Source organism: Rhineura floridana, chromosome 9, assembly GCF_030035675.1.
Source record: "Rhineura floridana isolate rRhiFlo1 chromosome 9, rRhiFlo1.hap2, whole genome shotgun sequence".
Taxonomy (NCBI): domain Eukaryota; kingdom Metazoa; phylum Chordata; class Lepidosauria; order Squamata; family Rhineuridae; genus Rhineura; species Rhineura floridana.
Window position 1 is genome coordinate 87,266,297 of NC_084488.1, and position 27,385 is coordinate 87,293,681.

Consider the following 27,385-nt stretch of genomic DNA (forward strand, 5'->3'; position numbering starts at 1 on the left):
CAATGAGTTTGCTGAGCACTTCCAGCATAAGATCTTACTCATTCGTCGGGACCTAGACTCTCATTTTATAGCAGTTAACCCTAGTGAGGTGTCTGGTGCACAGTCTTATCATGTTTTGTTGGATGAGTTTCAGTCGGTTCAGTTTGAGAACGTGGACAAGGTGCTTGGACAGGTACGTGCAACCACTTCGGTACTAGATCCTTGCCCCTCTTGGCTAATAAAAACTGGCAAGGAGGGAACAGTTGGCTGGGCCAGGGAAGTGATAAATGCCTCCTTGCGAGAGGGAGTGGTCCCTGGCTGTCTGAAGGAGGCAGCAGTGAGACCACTCCTGAAAAAGCCTTCCCTGGACCCAGAGGATTTCAGCAGCTACAGACCAGTGGCAAATGTTCCATATCTCGGCAAGATCTTGGAACGAGTGGTTGCTGACCAGCTCCTGGCGCTATTGGATGAAACCGATTATCTAGATCCATTTCAATCGGGTTTCAGGCCCGGTTTCAGCACTGAGATGGCCTTGGTCGCCCTGTTTGATGATCTATGTCGGGAGAGAGACAGAGGGAGTGTAACTCTGTTGATTCTCCTTGATCTCTCAGCGGCTTTTGATACCATCGACCATGGTATCTTTCTGGAGAGGCTTGCGGAGTTGGGAGTTGGAGGCACTGCGTGGCAGTGGTTCCGCTCCTACTTGGCAGGCCGTCTCCAGAAGATAGTGCTTGGGGAACATTGCTCGACACCATGGGTACTCCAATGTGGGGTCCCGCAGGGCTCGGTTTTGTCTCCCATGCTTTTTAACATCTATATGAAGCCATTGGGTGCGGTCATCAGGAGTTTTGGAGTGCGTTGTCACCAGTACGCTGATGACACGCAGCTCTACTTCTCCTTTTCATCTTCCTCAGGTGAGGCGGTCAATGTGCTGAACCGTTGCCTGGACGCGACAATGGACTGGATGAGAACTAACAAACTGAGACTCAATCCTGATAAGACTGAGATGCTGTTGGTGGATGGTTTTTCCAATCAGATGGTGGATACATATCCTGTCCTGGATGGGGTTACACTCCCCCTAAAGGAACAGGTTCATAATCTGGGAGTCGTTCTAGACTCTTCCCTGTCACTTGAGGCTCATGTAGCCTCGGTGGCACGGAATGTGTTCTACCAACTTCGATTGGTAGCCCAGCTACGTCCCTACCTGAGTAAGGAGGAACTTACATCAGTAGTACATGCTCTGGTAACCTCACGTTTGGATTACTGTAATGCGCTCTACGTAGGGCTACCTCTGAAGATGGTTCGGAAGCTACAGCTGGTGCAAAATGCGGCGGCCAGACTGCTAACAAGAACGAAGCGGTCTGACCATATAACACCTGTTTTGGCACGCTTGCACTGGCTTCCAATACGCTTCCGGGCCAAATTCAAAGTGTTGGTATTAACCTATAAAGCCTTATACGGCGCGGGACCTCAATATCTGTCGGAACGCCTCTCCCACTATGAACCGGCTCGTACACTACGGTCTGCTCCGAAGGCCCTCCTCCGGGTCCCGACTCATAGGGAGGCCCGGAGGGCAGTGACAAGATCAAGGGCCTTCTCAGTGGTGGCCCCCGAACTATGGAATAGTCTCCCCGAGGAGGTTCGCCTGGTGCCGACACTATCATCCTTTCGGCGCCAGGTTAAAACCTTTCTCTACTCCGAGGCATTTTAATTTTTTGTTAATGATTGTAATGTTTGTAATTTGATTTTAGCCTTTGCTGTTTTTAGATTGTGAAATTTGATTTTAGACTGATGTTTTTGTATTATATTGTATTTTATTGTATCTATGTTCACCGCCCAGAGAGCTATTGCTAGTCGGGCGGTATATAAGTTTTAAAAATAAATAAATAAATAATAAATAAATTTTGCAGGAACCATCGAAGAAGATGAAGGTGATGATCTATTGCTGAGTTCTGTGAATGAGTTCTGGTGGTTTCCTCATATGTGGAGCCACATGCAGCCTCATCTCTTCCATAATGAGTCATCACTGGTAGAGCAAATGATTCTCAACAAGGAATTTGCACTAGTGAGTAATCTTAAAGATCCACATTGCTTATTTTCAGTAATCATTCTTGACACTGATGGATTGATGATTTTAGGAGGTCTGAATCAGCGTCAACACAACTGGCTCCGGAGGAAGGACAAGATACCCCCTACTTATGTACAGAAGCCACCCAGACTGGCAGTTGAATCTTAGATCAACACTGATGAGAGGGCAGTGTATTTGACCACATGAGGGCAGCAGTCTAGCTTAGAGGATGCAAGGCAATCCACATAGCACACACAACTCTGTCTTCCAATATCCTGCTGCCTCTTCCCACCCTTCCTGAGACAGATGCTGCACTTTGCCTAATGGTAGGGCCTGAGTATGAAAATGTTGAAGCCTTTTTACAAGATGAGTTGTAGAAAGCATTCCTAGACACTATGGTAATTTTTATTTCCAGTTGTAGTAATGATTCAGAAACATCTTATAACAGAAGGCTTGATGATTTGGAGAAGCCAGATCTTATTAGTGACTGATGTACTAATCAACTTTGACAATTTTTTTTTAAAAGAAATTGGATCTGTGATTGAATCTTTGTTTATATTTTATATATTAGGATCATATATATGCAGCCACTTTTAACTAGGTATTGAGGACTTCAAAGAATAGTTAAAAAAAAAAAAGCTGATAGTGAGGATATAAATCATGACTGTTTCTTGACAATGGGCAAATAGAGGTTTTTCCATCTCCTAAGAGTGAATTCTATAGTTGTACAGTTTTCCTGTGATCACATTTTTAAAAACAAAAATACTGCCTTGTAAAAAAATTATCGTGCTGACGTAATAGCCTCCCTGATGTCTTTCATGGAGTTGGTGTCCATGAATTCAGAGTAATCTTACATCCTTACATCTTGCTTTTTGATTCCTGTTGCATTGTTTTATTTCCCATGAATGTCATGAATGAAAGCAAACTCAGTTTTCCAAGTAGTATTTTCTCTTATGAATCAAGATTACCATAGTATTTAAGGAACAATAGTAAATAACTGATGTCAGATATTGTTTCTATACTCGGTCTCTCTCATACATGCAATTGCTATTTAGCTCAAAGTTGAAGATGCATTAGAAGATTTCTTGAAATGGCTGTATATTTGAAGGTTTTGCTACATTACAAAAAGAGTTTAATATCAGTTTTGATATCAGCCATTAAATCATTTGAAATGTGGTGTTGGAGGGAGGGCTTTGCAGATACCATGGACTGCGGAAAAGACAAATAATTGGGTGTTAGAACAAATTAAACCAGAACTATCATTATTTATTTAGCATTAGAAGCTAAAATGATGAAACTGAGGTTATCATACTTTGGGCACATAATGAGAAGACATGAGTCACTAGAAAAGACAATAATGCTGGGGAAAACAGAAGGGAGTAGAAAAAGAGGAAGGCCAAACAAGAGATGGATTGATTCCATAAAGGAAGCCACAGACCTGAACTTACAAGATCTGAACAGGGTGCTTCATGAGAGATGCTACTGGAGGTTGCTGATTCATAGGGTCGCCATAAGTCATAATTGAAGGCACATAACAACAATTAAATCTGATGCCTTAAGATCAGGAGCCCAGCTCTCTTTTCTGTTCTTAGCAGACATTTTATGGGAACACAGCTGCCTGCCTGGGGAGATTCAACAGGTTCCCTCCCTATTTTTGGACAGGTATTGAAAACTTTTTAATTAGAATTATTACAAAAGGTCTTTCACAACACAGCCCATTTTAATTGACCATCGGTTTTTATGCTGGTTTTATACTGCCTTTTTTTGTATTTGATACTTTATTCTGTTTTTATGGCTGTTATATCTTATTTATTGTAAGCAATTTATATATATATACATATATATTTAAAAGCAGGATATGAATAATTAGAATAATAATAAAATACTGACATGATTTCCCCAAAAGCATCCTGGGACCCATAATCTACTGATGGTACTGAGATTTATTTCCTACCTAGCAATCCCTGCTCCCTCCTATCCAGAGCTTGGAAAACGTTACTTTTTTAAACTACAACTCCCATCAGCCGCAGCCAGCTTGGCCACTGGATTGGGCTGATGGGAGTTGTAGTTCAAAAAAGTAACTTTCCCAAGCTCTGCTCCTATCCCAGAACAGCAGTCTCCTGGACTTCTCCATGGTGAGAGCATGCCTTTTAAACCAGATGAAGTCTGTAACATAGCTCCAGCTTGAAAGTTCTCCCACCCACTCCCAAATCTGTTCTGCTGTCTTTGCATACCTCTGTGGGATACAGAGCTTGGAAAAGTTACTTTTTTAAACTACAACTCCCATTAGCCCCAGCCAGCATGACCACTGGATTGGGCTGATGGGAGTTGTAGTTCAAAAAAGTAATTTTTCCAAGCTCTGGTGGGATATTACCAATGAAGTATGCAGTTACCCTTCAGAGTGGTTTCCTCTAGCCCACCTCCCCTTGAGGTTCCTCAGACTGCTGAGTCACTCTTGCTCCAGAGTAGACCTTGTGGGTCCTTTGTTTTTAGAATTTGGGAGCCTAGTTCATCACAGGACATCCCCTTCCAGGTTCTCCTATCTTCCTGTGCTTAGGTTGCTCCCCCTTCCTTCTCCTAGGCTCACCACTGTGCACAATTATTGCAGAAATTACTCCTCCTCCTTCCCTCAATACCATTCTCCTACGTTCACCTCAGAAACCTTCCCTTTGGCTCTTAGGAACTGAGGTTGCCACCCTCCTACTTAGCATTTTGGTCATCTGCAGCATTGAGACAGAGGGAGTCACCCTCTTCTTTGCCTGTCAGTGCCTGACTGTGCTCCTATAACAACCTTCAGATATTGTGGGGCTTTTCCTGATGCCGTCTCTTCCTCTGTTCTGTCCCGCTTTCTCTCATCCTTAAGCCCGTGCTTCTCTTTCAGTGCTGCTTTATCTCAATACACCAAGTGGGGAGATATGCCCTCCAGTCTGACCTTATTGCTGGTGAAGCCTCCTGCAAGGACTCATGGAGGCACATGACAAAATTGCATCCTCGCTAACACATGCTAAACCTTTGATGGCCAGCTCTCCTTCCCACATGGTATGGTGTTCTGTGATAAAAAAAGTATGCAGTCTTGTTCCATTAAAATCAACAGGAGCCCCTGCCGCCACCAGTTTGTCTTCAATGGAGTTGAACCCCATCATCTGTTTGCCACAGATAATAACATTATAGTAACATGGTCTGTGTTAGGAAAGTTTTGACATGGAGAATCATGCCATTGCATAGGCTGAGGAAGGGCTATAGTTCAGTATAGCACGTTTCACATGCAGCAGATCCCAGGTTCAATCCTTAGCACCTCCATATAGGGCTGGGAAAGGTCCTGTTTGAATCTTTGGAGAGCTGATGTAAGTCAGGGTAGACAGTACTGAGCTAGGTAGGTGAATGGTCTGATTTGGTATAAGACAGCTTACTACATGATGGGACATGTAGCATTCAATTCTTTCCACACCTACCATTCCATATACACAGAGCCCAATGTCTCTGTTATGTCAATTTTTGTACCTGAGACACAAGATAACAAGCTGATGGGGCAAAATCCCCACCAGGAAAGAAAGTTAATGACCTAGCCAAGAACAGAATCTGAAAATGTATCTATCACTTTCACAGTGTAGGCTTTTTTCTGAAGCATTATATAGTTATTCAACCCATCAGTAAGACTACGGTAAAATGATAACATTTCTTACTTTTTCCCAAAATATTGAAATGGACTTCAATTTCTTGCCAAAAAAAGGTTGAATGGCATACTTCTAAAAGCCTTCTATAACTGCACCATCTCTGAGAAAAGTTGTCAAGATGTGATGCTGCTATTTATACCAAAACTACCATCTATGCTGGATGAAGGGAAGATGTTTCTGACACATACAGTGTAATTGTAAGCACCCCACTTGTTGGTGGGTGGGTGATAACATTCAGCATAGAAGCATAATAATATTTACATTTGCATCACTGTCAGAAGCTTTTTCAGCCTTAGTTACAGCCTCTCTTTTCTGTCAAGTGGTTGTCTTCTCAATAACCTCAGCCTCTAAGGACATACCATCAAAGCCAGAAGGAATAAGTGTTTAGAATGCAATAATGGAAGGAAATGAATGGTCTATATCAGTCAAAATGTATTCATGCAATTCTACCTGGATTTGCAGATGTCTGAGATAACATACTGATATGGTACATACATATACATTTTTATAGTGTTTTTCACATCAGCACAGCCCTCAAACTCCTGACGTACAATTCAATTGCAAAAAGCATCACAATAAAATACAAATAAAATACAACATGACAGTAAAATAGTAACAATTCAGAGTAATAGGCAATTTGTGCTAAAAATTAACCCTCCCCGGAAGTCCCAAAGGCCTGTCTGAAGAAAAAGAAACCAGCATAGCTTTTTAACACTACACTAATGCTAGCCTTGACCCAGCTGCAGTACAGAGCAAGATATCCTATATTATTATTATTATTATTATTATTATCATCATCATCATCATCATCATCATTATCATCATTATCATTATCATTATTATCATTATTATTATTAGACTTGGTAGTCACCCAAAGTCTCCAAGCAACTTACAACACATTAAAAGCATAAATATGCTGGGAGGAAGGGCGGGATATAAATCAAATAATAAATAAATAAAATAAATATATATATTATCGTAAAACAGAACAAACCACCACCACAACAGCCACAGGACACCTCACAGCACATTAATAACAAAACACAATAACATTTCAGTCTATCAAATGATGGGGGGAAAGATAAGCCTTTACCTGGTGCCAAAAAGTTGTCAATCAAAGTGTCCGATGGACCTTGCTGGGAGAGCATTTTACAAACAGGAAGCCACAATTCAAAAGGCCCTGTCAATTGTCACCAGCCTCAGAGAGGGGACCTGGAAAAGGGCCTCAGAAGAAGATCTAAGTGTCTGCATTGGGAGAGGCGTTCAAGAAGATAGTGGGGTCCTGAGCCATAAAGAACTTTATAGGTCAAAACCAGCACTTTGAATTGGGCTCAGAAGCATAGAGGCAGCCAGTATAGTTGTAACAGAATTGGTGTTTTATGATCTGTTCATCTTGAACCTTTCAGCAGTTGGGAAGCCTCATTCTGCACTAACTGAAGTTTCTGAACTGTTTTCAAAGACAGCCCCACATAAAGCACACTGCACTAGTCCAACCTTGAGGTTACCATAGTATAGATTACTGTAGCCACGTTTTCCCTTTCCAGATAGGGTCATAGTTGTGCCACCAGGCTAAGCTCATGGAAGACACTCTGCGCCACCGTGGCCTCCTATGCCTGAAATGACAGCAATGGATCCAGGAGAACCCCCAAATGTTGAACCTGCACCTTCAGAGGGAACAACCCACCAACAGCACCTCAGTTTGTCTGGATTAAACCATTTTATTGGCCCTCATCCAGTCCATTATTGCAACCAAGCACATCCACGTCCTCACCTGCAGAAGATGAAAAGGAGAAATAAAGCTACATGTCATTACCATACTGATGGCAATGCACTCCAAAACTTGGTATGACCCCATTCAGTGGTTTCAAGTAGATGTTAAACAACATGGGGGACAGAACTGACCCCAGCAGGACCCCTTCTGGAGTCTGCTATCCAAGTAGAAGTGGAAGCACTGCAATGTTGTGACCCCAGTCCCCAACTCAGACGGTCATCCCAGGAGGATACTATGGTCTATGGTATTGCAAGCTGCTGAGAGAAGCTGCTAAGAGGTCAATGGGGATCCTGATTGAAGTGGATCTATAAAATCTGTTGCCTCCAAGTGTTCCTGGATCTGTTTGGCAACCACCATCTCAAGAACCATGCCCATGCTACTGGTCTAAAGTTATTAAAATCTTCTGGGTAAAAGGAGGGCTTCTTCAGGAATGTTCTTACAACTGCCTCCTTCAGGTGGCTTGGGACAATTTCTTGAAAACAAACATTAATGATTACAAACATTAATGACCCATCTAGCTGCCCTCTCCCTACCAGATTATATAAGCCATGAGAGGCAAGGGTCCAAGACACAAGTGGTTGCACTTCCTCAGGCCACAGCAACTGAAATTCACTCAAAAACATTAAACAAGAAAGTGTTTTAGACACATCACTAGGACCATCAGCACCAATGATGGACTCCAGATCCTGGTGATGGAAGCAATTTTATGCTCAAAATGCTTATTCACTGCCATTGAATAAGTTTGAATGTGAGCATGTACCAGTGTTGGAATATATTCACTGGGAGTTTTTATCCACCTGTGCTCAAGCCATCCTCCCTCTCATTTCATTGTTCTTAGATCCAGGGTATACTACAGAGTTTTCTGAGCTCTGCTAGTTGGGAGAGGACACTTAGGTACAATTGAGTTAACCACCCAGGACATCTCTGCATGTCACAGATTGACCCGGGCTTTGCCAGAAGAGCTAACCATGCCAACCAGAAAACTCCTTAGAGACTTTGAAAACCAATTGGATCTATAAGTCTCTGTGGGCAGACCATCTTAATAGCTTCCACAGCCCTACAAAGGGAAAAGGCCACTGCAAGTCTACAACTCACCAGGAGGTGATCTGATTATGACACGGGGACTCTTTTAATGTTTCCCACTTTCAGATCACTCTCTCCCTGCCTGACTAAGAAAACCAAATCCAGAATGTCCCAGCTTCATGCATTGGCCCAATGACATGTTGGATTGCCCCTTTGTTGTCATGGAGACCGTGAAGTCCTAAGCCGCCCTAGTCAAAATGGCCTTGTCATAAATGTTGATATCTCCCAGGATTCCCAGTTTGGGGATTCTCAGAACCATGTCCAAGATTATGTCTATTAGATCAGGTAGGAAGACTGTTGGACAGTGGGATGGTATATCAACAGAATCCACAATCTGTCCTGCTGGCCTAACACAAGGTACAAACAATCTAGATTAGTACTCAGGTGTACAGGGATCCTGCAGTGCAAGATGATATCTCTACAGACCATAGAAGCCTCCCCCTCAGACCCTCAAGCCTACCCTGGTGCTGAACCAAGAACCCAGGTGGGCACAACTGGGAGAGGCCAACCCCTCCCTGCTTCCTCACCCAGGTCTCAGTTATACACACCAGGTTGGCATCCTCATCCCCGAATAAATCATGGATGATACAGATCTTATTATGGACTGACCTGGCATTTACAAGCAGCACCAGCAGACTGCACCAAATATTCGGCTGGAAAAAGGCTTGTAACATACACAGCCTATAACTATGTGTGCCATAGTCCAGACTACAACCATTTGGATACAGTTCCCCTCAACTTGTTCACCCTTGATCTAATGTCATACCTCCCCTTACCCAAGATCATAGGAATTGGGCTCCCTTTTCCTGCCCCCAAGCTGTCCAGTGTTTATTCTCCCAGGTACATGATCCCCCTCCCTAACCCAGAAATCTGTCCTGTCAGCCTGGAAATTTATCTCTCCCACCTAGAAGTTTGCCAGTCAGTGGGGGAGGATCCTGCAGAGATGATCTGGCAGGTCTCCTCTCTTTCCAGGGAGTGAACTCATTCTCTGAGTACTGATCATTATGTTGTTATCCACAAGAGGGAGAGATCAGCAGGCTTGAGGGAACCTCTAGATTTGAAGTACAACCCCCCCTTCTTTTAAAAATGGGGGGATTCCTAAAACAGTCAAAGAAGGATTGAGCATCATTAGTTGCCACTAAATGCTGAGTAACTGTTGAAAGTAGGGAAAACAGAAAACCAGGAAGGAGGGAGAATGTAATGGTGTATTTTGAAAGAGGTTATGGCTGGCTGGCTGGCTAAAAACCTAAACAGGAGCACTGAACACTGCAACATTTTGTTGCAAGTTCTGCTTGCCTATCTACCTTTCTATTTATTTATTTCCTCATTTTCTCATAGTGGAGGAGGATGTAGCTTTGTTGTGGAAGAACTATGCCCACTGCTTTGTTTCTTCTCTTTTTTAAGCAGGGGAAGAGTACATAGGCTGAGCTTAAGCAGCTATTTTAAGCCTGTATTTGTCGGCATTTGGTATACGTTATTTTAGGAGTTGGCTATTTTGTTCAGTGTCATTGAATAGCTCTCAAACTCCTTGTTGTGCATTTTGTAGTGTTGCAGTGTATGTTATTGACTGGTTCTTCATATTGTTTAATCAGCTTTGTTCATAACTTTTAGCTATAGCAAGTAGCCAAAACAAACGAATGGAACTGAACTGAAGATCCTTTGGAAGTGTCCCTGATCAATCCATTGCACTGAGTATCCCCCCCCACACACACACAACTTTCTTCATCTTGGCTCTGAACCCATAGACTTCATTCCCTAATGAGTCTGGCATGTTGCTCTCATCTTCCAACTTACTCTTAAAGGCAGCTACAGTCCTAGATTTCTGAAATAACTCTTACTAAACTGAAGGGTGCATTAGAAACTGATCACTGACTTTTTTTTTTAAAGCCCTCTGGTTAAACTATTTCTGACAGTTAACTTGAAAACAGAGCAAGCCCAAGACACCCTTTTACCAAAGTCCACAAAGAAATGAAATATAATTTAGGGTTTCTGAGTACTTTAAAATGTATTTACAATATTTATATACTGCCCAATGCCATAGGTTCTGTTTTACAGTTCCCATGATTTTTCTCATCTGCTTGCAGTGCTATAAACATTTGCTGTAAGGAGCATCATAAGTCCCAGAGCTAACATAAAATAATCCTCATGTTTCTCTCTGCCATGTGATGCTTCCTGAACAAGCCTCAGGCTAACACAACAGAATATACTAGGAAGGACAAGACATCTGAATCAGATTTTAGCCATGTTGAGCACAGACTGCCATCCTGACCTAAGAATTAAAGAGTAAGAAGGGGCCTTGGAGCTCATCTAGTAGTCCAACATGCTGCCCAATGTTGATGGATTGTTTACATTTTATTAGTCCCCATGCACCACTGTAGATGACTCACAACAATTTAAAATTGCTATATAATAAAAATAAATATTTTTTTTAAATGAAACAATACATATAATGCACAATGGGTTTTTTTAAAAAAATAAATAAGCAGCAGTGGAAGAGATCCCAGGTAAAATCACCCTTCACAGATAAAATATTTAGCAACACCTGCTAGGGGGAAAAAAGTGTCAGACAAAAATAGATTGTGGGGCTGCAAGGTATTTCATACAATGTCAATTATGCAATGAATCTGAACTTTCAAGGAGCTGTCCAAGGTGCTGAAGCAATTTGGGCTAAACCCTGGAACATGATCTTTGACTGTGTGGATCATGAAAAACCATGGAATGCTTTAAAAGAAATGGGGGTGCCACAGCATCTGATTGTCCTGATGTGCAACCTGTACTCTGGACAAGAGGCTACTGTAAAAACAAAATTTGGAGAAACCAATTGGTTCCCAATCAGAAAGGGTGTGAGATAGGGGTGTATTTTATCACCCTATTTGTTTAATTTATGCAGAACATATCATATGGAAAGCGGGATTGGCCCAAGATGAAGGAGGTATGAAAACTGGTGGGAGAAATATCAATAATTTAAGATATGCAGACGATACCATACTATTAGCAGAAACCAGTAATGACTTGAAACTGAATGAATTGAATGCTGATGAATGTTAAAGAAGAAAGCACAAAAGCAGGACTACAGCTGAACGTCAAGAAGACTAAAGTAACGACAACTGAAGATTTATGTAACTTTAAAGGTGACAATGAGGACATTGAACTTGTCAAGGATTATCAATACCTTGGCACAGTCATTAACCAAAATGGAGACAATAGTCAAGAAATCAGAAGATGGCTAGGACTGGGGAGGGCAGCTATGAGAGAACTAGAAAAGGTCCTCAAATGCAAAGATGTATCACTGAACACTAAAGTCAGGATCATTCAGACCCTGGTATTCCCAATCTGTATGTATGGATGTGAAAGTTGGACAGTGAAAAAAGTGGATAAGAGAAAAATCAACTCATTTGAAATGTGGTGTTGGAGGAGGCCTTTCTGCATACCATGGACTGTGAAAAAGACCAATAATTGGGTGTTAGAAGAAATTAAACCAGAACTATCATTAGAAGCTAAAATGATGAAATTGAGGTTATAATACTTTGAACACATGATGAGAAGACAGGATTCACTAGAAAAGACAGTAATGCTGGGAAAAACAGAATAGAAAAAGAGGAAGGCCAAACAAGAGATGGATTGATTCTATAAAGGAAGCCACAGACCTGAACTTATAAGATCTGAACAGGGTGGTTCATGACAGACGCTATTGAAGGTCGCTGATTCAGAGGATTTGGCTGAGGGGAGTCTAGGGGAGTTTCTGAGGAGATTCATAGCAGTAACAGCAGCCTTTTGCCCTCCCAGCATTCGATCCAGCAGCTGCTCCACAATCAAGGAGTGACAATGGCTGCTGAGGCCTACCCCTGCTTTGCAGCCCAGGTCTGTGTAGCAGTAGACACCTGGGGCAGGACATGAATCTCTTTCTCTAAATCATATCCTCCTAATTTTGTTAAATTTAGAGACATGCCTTAAGTGGGAAAGGATATAGGGAAAGGCCAGTAGGCAACTTAATAAATATGAAAATGGAAAAAAATGGAAATGAACTGCCTTCAAGTCGATCTCAACTTATGGTGACCCTCTGAATAGGGTTTTCATGGTAAGCAGTATTAAGAGGGGGTTTACCATTGCCTTCCTCTGAGGCTGAGAGGCAGTGACAGGCCCAAGGTCACCCAGTGAGCTTCATGGCTGTGTGGGGATTCAGACCCTGGTCTCCCAGGTCATAGTCCAACACTCTAACCACTACGCCACACTGGCTCTTTTAAAAATAGGAAAATAAGCAGGATTTATTAAGGGGGGAGGGGGAGAAAGCAAGCATAACCAGATATATAAATCTTTAAAGGTGAGTCTGAATTCAGTTAATAGTGTGTGTGTGTGTGTGTGTGTGTGTGTGTGTGTGTGTGTGTGTGTACTAAGTCTGTTACTGAAATATTAATTACTCCAAAATCATGGGTGCCCATATCCATTGTGTATGTGTGTATGTCTTCTGAGTAACTGATGGAAAATGTGTTTCTGTTTAAGTAGAACAGGTGGGTGTCTAAATAGCCAGTTATTGGGGAGGGGGGAATAGAACATTCAGTTGGATAAAGTCTACTCATATCTTCATGAATTATTTTATTTATTTATTTATCTGGGGATGGGAGCTATCTTAGCAATTTTGTGCCAGGCTCTAAAAGCCATAGGCCTGAAACAACTGTGTCACATACTCAAAGGAAATTAAGCAAGCGCAATCGGACCTTTGCTTCCTTTTTTCAAATGGCAGACTTGCAAAATAGCATGGAGAGTGGTCATCTCCCCTGGGATTTTGGGAAACTTTTGTGTCTAGATAGTTTGAAGTAAAACATGGTAATATGAGAACATGTTCTTAAAATGTACTGCTTTTATTAAAAAAATTAAACTTAAGTTTGCCTTTGGCTCTTGTTTTTAGACCTGCCTGCTATATGCTTCTGAATTCTTTGTCTTCCCCTATCCCTCCCCTCCAAAACCTCAACTTGCACCCTTAGAATTTGATAAGAAGAGCCTCACCAATGCTCTGATTTCCTTCTCATGGTTCTGGGGCCCATATCCAAAATGCACCCTCAGTGCTTTCTTGCAGTCAGGCATCATGCAATCTAGCTCCATGAAAATTAATGAGAGCCCCTCCCAGTTGATTTCAGTTGAAAGTGGATAGTGGCCGGAATGTTCACATGCCACATAATCATTAGTAATTACATAGAAAAGCTGTTGTCTTCGATTGCACACAGCAGGATAAAAATGTAATACTTTAAAATACCGAAAACTTGAAGGCTTGTTGGTATATTCACCAAAAGGGGGGGGGATGAAACTTTACAAAAATAAAATAATGCATTAGGCTGACACAGTAAAAATAATCTCCCAGGGGAAGTCTCAGCCTGCCTGAACAATAATACTAGAAAAAATGTCCCAGCACTAAAAGTAGATAAGAGCTTATGTAAATCTTTTAATTCAGCAAGGTGACAGTTTAGAAAGTGCTGAGAGCCAACATATCACCTCTCCCCTTTTGACAAGATTGAAAGCAATTCAGCAGGGATCACTTCTTCATCTAGCCTTGCTGCTCCAACAGAGGAAGAAATGGTTTTATTTCTCACACTGTTGGAATCATTGGATTTGCTATACTAAAACAGACATCTATTTCAGGAATGTAACCACATAAAGAGTAGGGCTTTGGGGGTCAGCCCCTTCTCAAGGATATTTCAATCCAGACCATTCCCTGAATTTACAGCTATCATTTTTAAAAGTCTCCAGACCTTGTACTTAAGAAGATAAAAACATTCTACTCAACTGTGCACTCAGAAGTAAACTTGCTCCCACCTTCCAATTCAGCGTAAAGCAGGGATAGGGAATTTGTGGCTCTCCATACATAATCCCTGAGTATTCTTTGCTGGATGGTCAGATAGGAGTTGGAGTCCAACAGCTTCTGGGGGTGGGCTACATGTTCCCTATTCATGGTATAAAGGCACTGAGATAACTGACAGTTACTAGAACCTTATTTTTAAATTCTATAAAAGTTTAAAACAACATATAATACAAATAAATAATTGTACAAAAATTAAGGTATTTGTATTTAAGTTCTGTTCTGAAATTATTCCCAGGAAACTGCCCTTCATCACAAAACAATCCTACTATGGTCCAGTTCTGTGTAGAACCCCAGCCAACATATAATCAGAACAGCGTTTGCCAACTTGGTGTCCTCCAGATGTTTTGGACCACAGATCCCTTCAGCCTTAGTTTTTAGTCCAAAACATCTGGAGGGCACCAGGTTGGTGAAGACTGCTTTAAAAGGAAACCCAACTTTGCCATTTTTGGTTTACTCTTAATTTGCATCCTGGGTTTGTGGAGAGGGAGCAAAAATAAAGGTTTTATTATGGTCTGTCCAGAGCATATCTGCTCAAGTAGCAACCATCACAAGATGGTTTTATAAGTTTTCAGCTAGTCTTCAATGCTGGAGTCCCCAAGTACAAGCGCAGAGGCTCGAATGGTCCATGGCTGCTTTTTGTAAGCCCTTTCTACAATTTACAGATTATTCAAACTAGATATAGCATCAAATATGTAACTGAATTTAATGTCTAGTTTTTTTTGTTTTGTAACAAAATAACAATCATGAAGGCAAACACGATAGGAACCATGATGTGTATGGAGAAAGGGTTAACTCCCCTACATGCTCCTGATACTAGTAGCCCCAAGGTGCTATTAGCCCCTTCCATTAGCATGATTGTCAGCATGTCATACATCAGTCCCACACTCTCAGCATGGTGCTGGGGAGATTGTAAAGAAAAGAGAACATATTTACATCTGGGATAGTAAAGTAGTAAAATGTTGAGACATTTTTTCTGGAAATAGACAATATAATTGGTACCCATATTATAAAAAAAATGTGGCCTTATTAAATCTCTCCTGAAGCATATGAAAATGTACATTTTAAAACTTTAATTAGTCACATGTTATTTGCAGCAAGATATACAGTGGCATTTCACTAGGAAAACCTGAAAAGGGCAAATTTGAACTATTGGTACGGCAGCTTATGGCAAATTACACTGATAGAGAAGCTCAGGATACTGAAAGAAAAGCACATGGACACTCACTGGAACAAATGTATTGTGCATACCAACAAAGGAGCATAGCAGATGCATAGACACAGATCTGGACTGTTTAAGAGCAAATCTAAATAGCTCTTCTTCAACTAATGGACATGAAGCCTCAATGTTTGGACTATCCTCTGAAAGTAAAAGAAAGAAAGATTACCAAAATTATCCACTGTCTTTAAATAAGTATACTACTCAATCTGTTGCAGAGTTGTAGTGTTATATCAAATAATAATAATAATAATAATAATAAAGCTTCCCTCCTAAGGGTGAACAATTTTTTTTGGGGGGGGGAATTTACACTGTGATGCTGGCAGAGGAAATGGTTGACCCTTCTTGCCTGCGTGCTGTGGTCCTGATCCCAACCTGCTCCCCATGCTGTTACTTAGAAGAAGATGAAACCTAGACACATTAAATGCAGCCACACATTTAACATCACCTCTAGTTTGGCCCCCAACTGTGCACAGAATTGCAGCTTTTGGTAAACAAAAACAGGTGGTGTTGTGTTCATCCCAGTAACAGTAATCATTTTGCACACTTACTCTGGAGTATATTTCACAGAACCCTTTGGACTTAACCCCCCTGAGATAAAAATGGGGACAGTGTTTTACCAGAAAATAGGGACTGTCTCTCATAAATACAGACAGTTGTGACACAGTTAATGCCTATCTCCATGCCACAAAAAGTTTCATTTGCTGATTTCCCCCCCAGATCAAACCATGGTTAAGGATATAGAAAGAGGCCAGGCCAGTTGTCTTATGTAAATTGATGACAATCTTAGGAATGAGAACCAGCCCAACAACCCTTTTTCTGTTATTGGCCCTGCCACTGCATGCTGACATGTTCCACCAGCTCTGCTTATGACCTGCCAGTTTTTGCTCTGACTCCAGTCCTGTACACTCAGGTTCTGCCCCAGTTCCAATACCAACTTTTTAAAAAACCAAAAGTTGGAGGCTCTCTTGCCATGTGATAAGGCTGTTTAGGCTTATTCAGCAACAAGGGAAAGGTATGAGATGGCCATATGGCCTACTATACAGAACTCTTATTTGAAGGGCTGTTCTGCCCAAGTGTGTTTTAAAGAACCATAGGAAGGGAAAGCAAGGGCCTTGAAGTTGCCCATCAGCCATTAGTTAGCAACTGAACAACAGATTGTACATCACAAATGTCACCTAGTTACAGTTGTTTTCACTATGGCAAGATGCATTGTAGTCCTATTTAAATTATAATAATCATTTCTAAATTTGCACATATAAATTAACATGTACAAGTTTTTGCAAATATGTGTCCCTTTTTCATGATGTATTTCTTCTTTTTTTGACAATGTGTAAGTGGCCACCCTAATAAGGGACTTCGCATATGTTCAGAAGAAATCTCCTTGTTACACTTTGCCATTTTCCATGGATGGGCCCTGGCTTTGAAAACTCACAAGATCTGGCTCAAACTGAGCTCTCCTTATATTAACCCACATTAAAACGCACCAAACAAATTTAGTTGCTGATAAGAGAACAGGCATATTACTATTCTTGTATTTTTCCATTGTCTCTGATTTGGCCTTGTTCCATATAATGTAACATTTTTATGCATTACTAATAAGTGTCATGAAAACTACTCTGTTGTCTTCAGTCATCATCATCATGCTAAAAGCATTTGTTAAAGCCTTTGATGCAAGGAATGTGCCCAGCAAGTTTGAAGGTACTCATTTAAGCATTCAGACTAATGCACTGGAGTATTGAGATGAAACAACTAGTACCATTTCATTTTTTTAGAAAGAATATCCATATGTAAAAGGGAATCTCTTTACATTATCCATAAATACCAACTCTAAAGCCAGAAGGGTTAAGAATAAACTATTCATTTTGCAGGGACAGATATTACACTTTTAGCACTTGTGAAAACAGGAGATTACTATGATTTTGGCTTATAGCAGACACAGTGAAATGTACAATGTGAAAATTTACTGATGCTTGAACAGATCATTCAACCTTATGTAAGAACTCCAGGGTTTTACAGCGACCATGCATCAAATATCCATTGTTCACTTTACATTTTCAGTATGAAATATAAAATATTGTGGGAAGGGGGGGTTCAGAAAAAAACATCAATGTATTGCATATTGAATTTCATCTACAGCAACTATAAAGAAAAGGATATTAAATTTTCTTTCAATAATATGTTACCTTCTGTCCACCTTCTTTGATTTTATCCTTACTTATCAATCTTATACATAAATGGAGCTGTTCTGTTTGTTCATTCAGTTTTGGGCAATGTTTTGCTACAAAACCTTGATGTAAATTTCCCCCAGTATGTCTTAAAACAAAAAGAACATGACAGCTATTTTAATTGACATTTCCAAGGGTTATAATAATTAACACCTTTTGCTGCTTGACATGGATCTACTGATTTTTGTCATATGCATTTTTGTTGGCATTTCAAATGAAGAAAGGAACATTCCAGTAAGTCGTTCTGTCTATATTGTCAAATAACAGGGTGCACCAATTCTGTGATCACAGAATGCGGCTGTACAAGGTTGTTCTTTTTTAAGCACAGAACAGTGCTTCTAGAACACCAGTGCCCAAGGGTAGTGTGGGGTGCTCAGTTGGGCAAGGGGGATTCAGCCTTAAGTCCCACGCTGGGACTTAAGGAATTCTAAAGAAGCAAGTTGGATTCAGACACTATGTACCTGCCTCAGGCAAAATAGTTTGCTTTAAATTAGACATGACAATCTTCTAGCCCTGGGCAAGCCCCCAAACTAGACACTTCTTATCAAGCCACTGGTGGGTGCTGATGGAGCTATTCCCCAAGGCTATGCCTAGGAGCTGGGGCTTTCACATCAAAAGCCTGATGTTTTAAAATTTATTTTTAACGAGTCAAAGTGAGTCAGCAGTGGTTATGAGCTCAGAGCAAAGTCCAGAATAAGGATCAAGTAAAGGTGAAGGAGGGGGGAAAGTCATTTTTACAGCATATAGAAGAAGAATATTCTAAAGTATATTGGAGCAGTTTCTTTAAAGAGGCAAGAGACCACATTTTCACACAGCACAGCATTCTTTCTCTGGAGTAGATATTCAGAACAAAAATTAAAGAAGTTGCATTATGAGGTTTATGAGGTTTATGATTACTTAGTTGTATGCTGATGCTTTCTATAGTAAAGAAAGAGGAGGCGGGCACAGACACTAGGAGTGACAAAAAATTTCGTGTGTGTGTATTATAAGGTATACCAGGCAGGTGTTTTTTGAAGTTCTCTCTGCAAAAGTTTGCACTTCCAAAAAGACAAACTACTTGTATGGATCACAGAATTGTAGAGTTGGAAGGGGCCTATAAGGCCATCAAATCCAACCCCCTGCTCAATGCAGGAATCCAAATTAAAGCATACCCAACTGGGGACTGTCCAGCTGCTTCTTGAATGCCTCCAGTGCTGAAGAGCTCACCACCTCCCTAGGTAATTGGTTCCATTGTTGTACCACTCAAACAGTTGGGAAGTTTTTCCTGATGTTCAATTGAAATCTGGCTTCCTGTAATTAGTGCCCATTATTCTGTGTCCTGCATCGGGTGGTCAAAAAGAGATCCTGGCCCTCTGTGTGACAACCTTTCAAGTACTTGAAGAGTGCTGTCATATCTTATCTCAGTCTTGTCTTTTCTGTGTCTCAAGTGCTTTATGGGACTTGCAGAACCCGTGGAAGGCAGACAAAATATAGATATTGTATTGGCAAAATTGAAGATCAGAATACACACTGACTTTTGTGAGTCAGTTAGCATGACATTTGATACTATATAGTGAAAGGGGCTTTGAACAAAGTCTGTAGGGCAGTTGCGGAGACCTTGGATAACACTTATACCTATACTTCCTCCTCCTGCTACAGAACTTTCCTTTAATTTGAAAAATGCACTACTAGCAAATGATTGAGAAGACGTTGGACAAAATAAGTAAGACTAGAGATGTGCGTTTTCCCCAAAGAGTTGTCGTTTGGAAGCAGGATTGCTGCTCATCCTACGAATACTTACACATCATTGACCACAGATAGCAGCTCCAGCCTATTGCTCTAACTTCTCATCATAAACTTGTTGATTTTATATATCTCCTATAGGGTGTTATGTCATTTTCTTCATTTCCTACCCCCCAGGAACATGGTATTCCAACTGACATGGGCTATGCAGTGGCTCCACACCATTCCGGTGTCTACCCTGTTCATATTCAGCTTTATGAAGCCTGGAAGAAAGTCTGGGGTATTAAAGTTACCAGCACTGAAGAGTACCCTCATCTGAAACCTGCACGGTACAGACGGGGCTTCATCCACAATGGCATCATGGTACATTGCATTTCCATTACTTCATAATTGTATCTCAGCAAAAATAGCTAAAGCTGTGCTATTATCCACATTGCTTGGAGTTTTAATATAGTGCAAATAGACTGCCTTCAAGTCGATTCCGACTTATGGCGACCCTATGAATAGGGTTTTCATGGTAAGCAGTATTCAGAGGTGGTTCACCATTGCCTTCCTCTGAGGCTGAGAGGCAGTGACTGGCCCAAGGTCACCCAGTGAGCTTCACGGCTGTATGGGAATTTGAACCCTGGTCTCCCAGGTCGTAGTCCAACACTCTAACCGCTACACCATACTGGCTCTCTGGAGTTTTAAAAATGATCTTTAAAAACCATCAGTGTCACAGAAAATTTAAGAAACTGTGCCAGACTTGAAGCCCAGATTGGAGGTTCAATTTCCTCACAGTCTTTCACTGGAAGCTGGAAGAGCTTGAAGAAAATATCAAAACTGTAAGATCCTTTAATTAATAGTGCAAGTATTTTTCATTCGATTGAATAAATCACTTTATGTAGGTCTAACTATGTCCAAAATACTGATTATTTATGCATAAGATCTTAAATCTTATTTAATGCTTTGTAAAGAAGCAGACAGCAGGCATGATTATGCCTTGGAGATAGAACGTACAGCTATTCCTCTGGCTGCACCTCTGTATAGGATTACAACACACTTAATCCATGTTGTCAACAAACTCAGATGGGCCTGCAGTTTCTCCTGCCAGTATGTTGTGACATGGTAAAAGCAGCAGTCACCATAGCAGAAAAAGTGAAGCAATTCTCAGCCAATGTACAGAGCACACAGCTGTTTATATTTTCCACTAAATGTCATGAGGTCAAAGCTGTTGGTCCAAGGTCATGTCTATATAGGATTAACTTGGCTCATCACTGATAGAAAAAGCTCTGGTTATTTGGCATCTGTAGTAAGCAAGGCAGCAAGAGGGAACAGATTGGAGCTAAAGGCACAAAAATGAACATTATCTCCAAATGTCAAGGAAATTTTAGGCAGATGGGAATCAGAAACATTTACTACCGTCCATCAATACTGTTTCAATAGAAAAACTGGTTCAAGATGTTTAGTTAGGTGTAGATTTTACTGTATCTCACTATCAAACAGATTTCATGATTATCCATATTTCTTTTGAGCCCTTTATTGATTTCTGAAATTGAGAAAGTTGGGGCCACACTAATACTAACACACACTAATACTTCCTAAAACACTTCATGAGAGTGAAAGTTTTGAATCAAAGAGATGGTTTCAAGCCTTTCTGCAGATGTGGAGAGGATTTTCTTCTCATACAAAGCAACTCATATTTACATTCCTTGTGATTGCTTGCAGAAGTGGTAAAGGCCAATAGTGTAATCGCTTTGAAAAAGAACTGCATACAATGGAAAATAGAAATACAAAGAGCTGCTTGTTAGGATGCTCGGGCCATCTGTTCTGCGGTGTCCCTAACACTATGAACTACTAGAGATCAGGGTGGATTCACACTAGACTGTATTGTGCTGTAACATCATTATGGAAATGCTGCCACAGTATGTGGTGATGGCCACTAGTTTAGATGGCTTTAAAAGGGGATTTGGAGAAATGCATGGATAAATGGCTATTAGTCATGGTGGCAACATTTTATTTTTAATTATTATTACATTTATATCCCTTCTTTCATCCAAGGAGCTCAAGGTGACATAGAAACATGGTTCTCTCCCTCTCAATTTTATCCTCACAGCAACCCTGTGAGGTAGGTTAGACTGAGAGACAGTGAGGGGCCCAAGGTCACCCAACGAGCTTCATGGCCAAGTTGGATTTGGCCCTGGTTTTCTAGGTCGCAGTCTGACATTCTCACCATTACACCACACTGGCTATATGCAGCTGCCAAGACTAGAAGTGGTATGCTACTGACTGAATACCAGCTGCTTAGGAGCAACAACAGAACAGAGTCATTGCCTTCATGTCCTGCTTGTGAGCTTCCCACAGGCATCTGACTGGCCAATGTAGGAAAACGGGATGTTGGGCTAAATTGACTGTTGGACTAACCCAGCAGGGCTGTTTTTCACACAAGGATATTCACACAAGCCCTCTTCAGGTGTTAGTTGCGTGAATGGGGCAAGCATGGAGAAAGGGTTTGCTAATTGTGCATTTAGCCCTGTCTACCAAGTTGCATAGCTCCTCCCACTCCCACCATGTTGCAGCATAACTTCTAGAGCAGGGAGCCTGCTGTATACATGGAGGCTCCTCCACCCCTCAATTTAAAACTCTGGGCAATCAAGGTCCAAATTTCACAAGGAGCCTCTATGCATGGAGCATGTTAGGGAAGTGTGTCCCTAACATGCTGGAGCAGTGAGGCAACTGGAGGAACCATATGACTGGAGGTGGAGTTAAATTCATGGCTCCACAGACCTGTTGGTCACACTTGTTCCCTTTGCCTAAGTCACATGTGAAGAGGTTTATAGTTTTTTTTTTTATTATACATATACATGGTTGCAGCAGATTCCATCTTAGAAAAGGCATTCATTCCTCTGTGGGAGACAAATGGAAGACATCGTCTAAGATTGAACTTGCCAGCTACAGTTTATATAAGTATTTATATTAAAAATAATTAATACAAAATAATAATATAGCGCCTGATTAGTCTCTGGCACTGTTTTAGTTGATCAACAGTTTTCAAATCAATTGACCTAACTGATTAATCAAATAAATATTGCAGACTTAGAAACTATATATTAATACATTAATATTTTATTCAAGATCAGTGGTATAGTGCCAAGCAGTGCTTGCTGGTCTCCATAGAGTTTTGTGCTGGAATATCAGGGCACATTCAGCCCAGTATTGAAATTGATTAATTTAGGAAACTGATTATGCAATTAGTATCTCATGCTATAGCAATTCCCCCAACTGGATCTGGCCATTTCTTATGTGAGAAAAAATAAATCATTGACTTAAAAGCAGAGGTTCAGTTATCAGGGGATCTAGGAAATGGAAGAACCATAAAGGCACACACGTCTCTATAGATCTTTTTGTCTTTATTCTCAGGTAATCCCTCGGCAGACTTGTGGACTTTTCACCCACACAATTTTTTACAAAGAATATCCTGGAGGGCCTCAAGAATTAGACAAAAGTATACGAGGAGGCGAACTGTTTCTTACCATCCTTCTCAACCCCGTATGTACTTCAGCTTGTTGCTTTACAATTATAGTAAAATTAAAGGGGGGAGGACGAGCAGCAATTATAATTTCTTTCCAAAGCACAAATAAAATCAGTCTGGTCTCAGATTAATATTAGCTTAACTATATGGAACAGTTGCATTCAGTACAGTATTATATTTTATAACAAGTAAATGAAGCTATATCCTTATAAATAAAAGATGCACTTTGCAACACTGGGCATATTTTAATATATGAGGATGACATAGTAGTATTTATATGCCACTTATTCAAAATATTCCACATGTGTTTTGTTGCAATCACTACAAGAATTCCATGTTGGCATTTTTATTCCCTTTTTTGAAAATACAGGGTGGGGTGGTAGAGCTGAGCTAAGTATGTCTTGCCTAAAACCGCCCAGTGAGTTCACAGCAGGACGTTCAAACCAGGGACTTCCTGTTATGTAGATCAGTCTCTTAAATGTAATCCTGTGCATGTCTATAGGTCTGACTCCCAGGTAAGTGTGCATAGGATTGCATCCTCAGCTTCTTTGCTACTCAAATACTTCATTTGGGTATGTAAAGATTTACATAATCATGGACTTATTTTATTTAAATTCCTCTCATTAACAGAGCAGGGGACCATTACAGTATTTTTGCTGGTATTTTCTCTCCATTTCCAATTGATAATATGTTCATAAATGATTCATAAATAATCTGAATATGAATGTGAGTTTTCCTACCCTGCTGAAGTGCCCATTCTTTCATCCTAAACTGAATAAAGGCCAGATACTTAAAATTTACATTGGAGGAAATCAGCCTTAGCAGAAATGCTATTAGGAACTGAAAGACTGGAGGAAACCTCAAAATAATGTAGACCTGTTACAGAATCCACCAACATAACAGCCCATAAAAGTAACAGAATAGATCTGTGTTTTCATCCATTGTGGTTAGCAAAGTATAACATAAATAAATCTAATACACTGTAGCCTGTTATCAGGTTATCACATTGTATATGAAAAGGGCTGCTTACTAATGCTCAGAGGCAGGTTGTGACAGGATAGATAGAAAACAGCAAGGGCTGCAGGTACAATACATCCTATGATCAAGCCAAGTTTTCAGCTGCTTTTCTGCTTAGCAGCTATCCCCACATTAATATATTATTCACACAGCTTCTCTAGTAAGGAATATGATAAGCTAATAAAGGCTCACTTCAGAATGGCCTTGAGATAAATGCTAATTAAGAGATAATTAACTTCAGTTAAAAGGTTGCTTTATTGTCCCACAAACTGTTCACCAAACAAGCTTAATATGATCAACTACAAACTTGTGTGTTTACAAATTCCTTCAATAATGCCACTAAAAATAAAGCCCTCATTGGCAACATGTAATATTCCAAGTACCACACCATTTTTATACATCCTGGTACAGCAGGCTTTTTCCAAACTTTGTGATATAGCACTTCATATATATATATGATCCTTTCTTCTATGACTTCATCCAGTTTTTATTTTCTAACCCCTATATACTTCTGATTTCCTCTTGAATGGTTCTTCTTGATGAGCACCTTTCATTGTCCCAGACAGTTAATGCACAATGTTAGTTGGAACAAAAAGGTTAAAACAAATTAATCTTTAATTCAACCTTTCCAATTCACTATTCCCAGCAAATTTCTAACAGCTCCCATAACATAGTCCATGCTTCATTCGAGGGCTTTATTAAGATGGCTGTGCATCCTACTTTACAATCCTCTATTTCAGCCCTTTCCCAACCTTTTGGGTCCCCAGATGTTGCCGGATTACAATTCCCATCATTCCTGACCATTGGCCATGCTGGCAGGGGCTGATGGGACTTGTAGTCCAACAACATCTGGGGACCCAAAGGTTGGGAAAGTCTGCCTACTTGAAGGAGCCATCTCTTTGAAAGGCTGTGCAGTCTAAGTTGGGTTTAAAGATAAAGAGCCATAGGAAGGGAGAGCAGAAATCTTGAAGTTGCCCATCAACACTTAGCACCTGGACAGCCAGCTGTATTTCTTTTTAAATTATAGTGATTTCTAAACATATACATTAGTGTATACAAATCTGCTTCCTCTTTTGGCCTCTTTTTTCATGATGCTTTTCCTCTTTTTATGGCTATCCACAATGAGTGGCTGTAAGTGGCTATCCTAGGCTTTAGTGCCTGACCAATGATCTAAAGGCCAGTTTATGTAGCTACTTCTCTGTAGGAGATTAGTCATCTCAAGTCATCTGTATGCCTCTTTTTATTTCAGTCTGCACTTTTTTTCCAACCAGCAACAACTATATTTGCTTCTCCGGGACAAAGAAATCCTATTTGCCTTCACCCTTATTGTTCACTGCTGGCTGCTTTGTTCTTTTAAAGTGCAGTAGACCTGCTTTGAAGGTACATGAATTTGGTCAGCAATCTCACCTCCATGTTTATATGTTCTCATCGTCCCTCATTCTTTTATACTTGAAACATACCATATAATGTTATGATAGTTGAGTCGTCTTTTATATATGTATATATGAATATGTATAAATATAGTTGCTGAGCAACTGTATTTTAGAAGAATGATATGATAATTCTCATTTGCTAATTTATCAAGTACTTCCACATCTAACCCTGATGCTTGTGAATGAGCCTGCTGTTTCTTCATTACATCCTGCAACATAATTGCCCGTGCTTATTCCTGTTACTTGATTATTACAGATTTAAAAGCTATGGATATAGTAAGCCTTTGATAATTATTTTTCTAGACCCAGCCTCTTTTAACTTCTTGTGCTGGCTGTTTCTGTTCTCCACATAGTTAAACAGATAAAGGCATCCAGTATGGTATTTATCTGTTATTTCTGCCTTGCCCTATTCATGGACTGTTTTCAGTACACTTAGTGTGTCTTATGTCCCACAAGAGAGTCCAATTTCCAGTAGCTCAGGCTAATAGCATCCAGTAACTTTATTTTAAAGTGCAAGAAACACTATTGGGATAGATAAAAATTTAGCTTAAATAAAAGTAGGTCATCATTTAGCTATGTGTTGTGGAGTCTATTTTTAGACACCTAGATATTAAAATGATGACTTCTAGACCTCAGAAATAAAGTATGGTCTGACTTCAAAGAGATTAAGATTTAGATATATGGAACACTTTATTGAAGAATTGTTACGTATAAAATGACCTGTGCTTCAGTGTAAAAAGAACTGCTCGTTCTTCACTGTGCTTTTACCATTTAGAAGCTATTTCTGTCTCCAAAATTGCTTATCACTGTCTCTACACTGATTAGAAAATGTTCATTCCTTGACCAAGCCTTCGCTTCACTCTAATCCTTTCCCATGTACCTCCACTTCCTATTTAAGCTTCTTATGATTTCCCCTAAATTACAGCTTAAAGTTTATGTAAGTTCTGAATTCTGAAACTGGAATTTTTACTTATTTTATGTAACAACGTATCTGAAGCCATAGATTGATCGCTATTTCAAGTATATCATCACAATTTTTTTCAAACAGCAAGCTCTTACATGGCAAGTTTATTTATTTTGTTAATACCCTGCTTTTCCTCCCAGGAGCTTACAACAACAGTCTCCCATCCAGGCTGTGGCTAGACTCAGACTTGCTTAGCTTCGGCAAGGTGCCCAAGCCGGTATCATGTTCTTTCAGACTCTCTCTGGGGCCTTGCAATGCTTCTCCTTGAGTAAGCTTTCACACACAGGAAGAGAGACAGCACCTCACCTGAGTCCCCAAAGGAAAATACCTATTGGAGTCAAACAAAATACTCACACTTTTCCTACTAGAGGAAACTTGCATGGCAGTATGCACAGCAGTAGGATGCTTGTCATGACATGTCTTCAGTAAATTTACCCAAGAGGAGGCATGTCATTGAGTTGCTTGAGGAAGTCAAAGCATTGTAACTTGAAACCTAGAAGACAATAATCCCTGTGATGCCTATTTACTTAAAATGTCTGTCCTGTTGATTGGAATTTCCATGCTTTGCATGAAATACATGCCAGCCATTCTGTGCAAAATCATTCCTTGCCCATTTCCCCTGGTTCCTTTTGGTATCACTTTATGGTCTTCAATTTGAACTGTCTATAGTCATTTTATAATATTTCACAGTTCCAAATAACTGACCACATCTGAACAAGGAACTGTTTATGCCATTATTTTGATGCCTTCCTTTAAAACAGGGGAAGCCAACCTGGTGCCCTCCCAATGTTTCTGAACTCTAACTCCACAGCCAGCAAATGGTAAGGGCTTATGGGAACTGAAGTCCACACAATAAATAAATAAA

General features: G+C 40.4%; 1 protein-coding gene and 1 long non-coding RNA gene across 2 annotated transcripts in view; one reads left to right on the forward strand and one right to left on the reverse strand.

Moving 5' to 3' along the window:
• Positions 1-27,385, forward strand: part of LOC133364524 (bifunctional heparan sulfate N-deacetylase/N-sulfotransferase 4) — a 228,620-nt gene that overhangs the window by 85,396 nt on the left and 115,839 nt on the right. Inside the window, exons 3-5 of the mRNA XM_061585276.1 lie at positions 1,890-2,044; positions 19,773-19,958; positions 22,995-23,123. Of these exons, the coding sequence (XP_061441260.1) occupies positions 1,890-2,044; positions 19,773-19,958; positions 22,995-23,123 (470 nt within the window). The remainder of the gene's footprint in view (positions 1-1,889; positions 2,045-19,772; positions 19,959-22,994; positions 23,124-27,385) is intronic.
• LOC133364525 (uncharacterized) overlaps positions 1-27,385 on the reverse strand; it is a 167,907-nt gene that overhangs the window by 33,133 nt on the left and 107,389 nt on the right. The window lies entirely within an intron of this gene.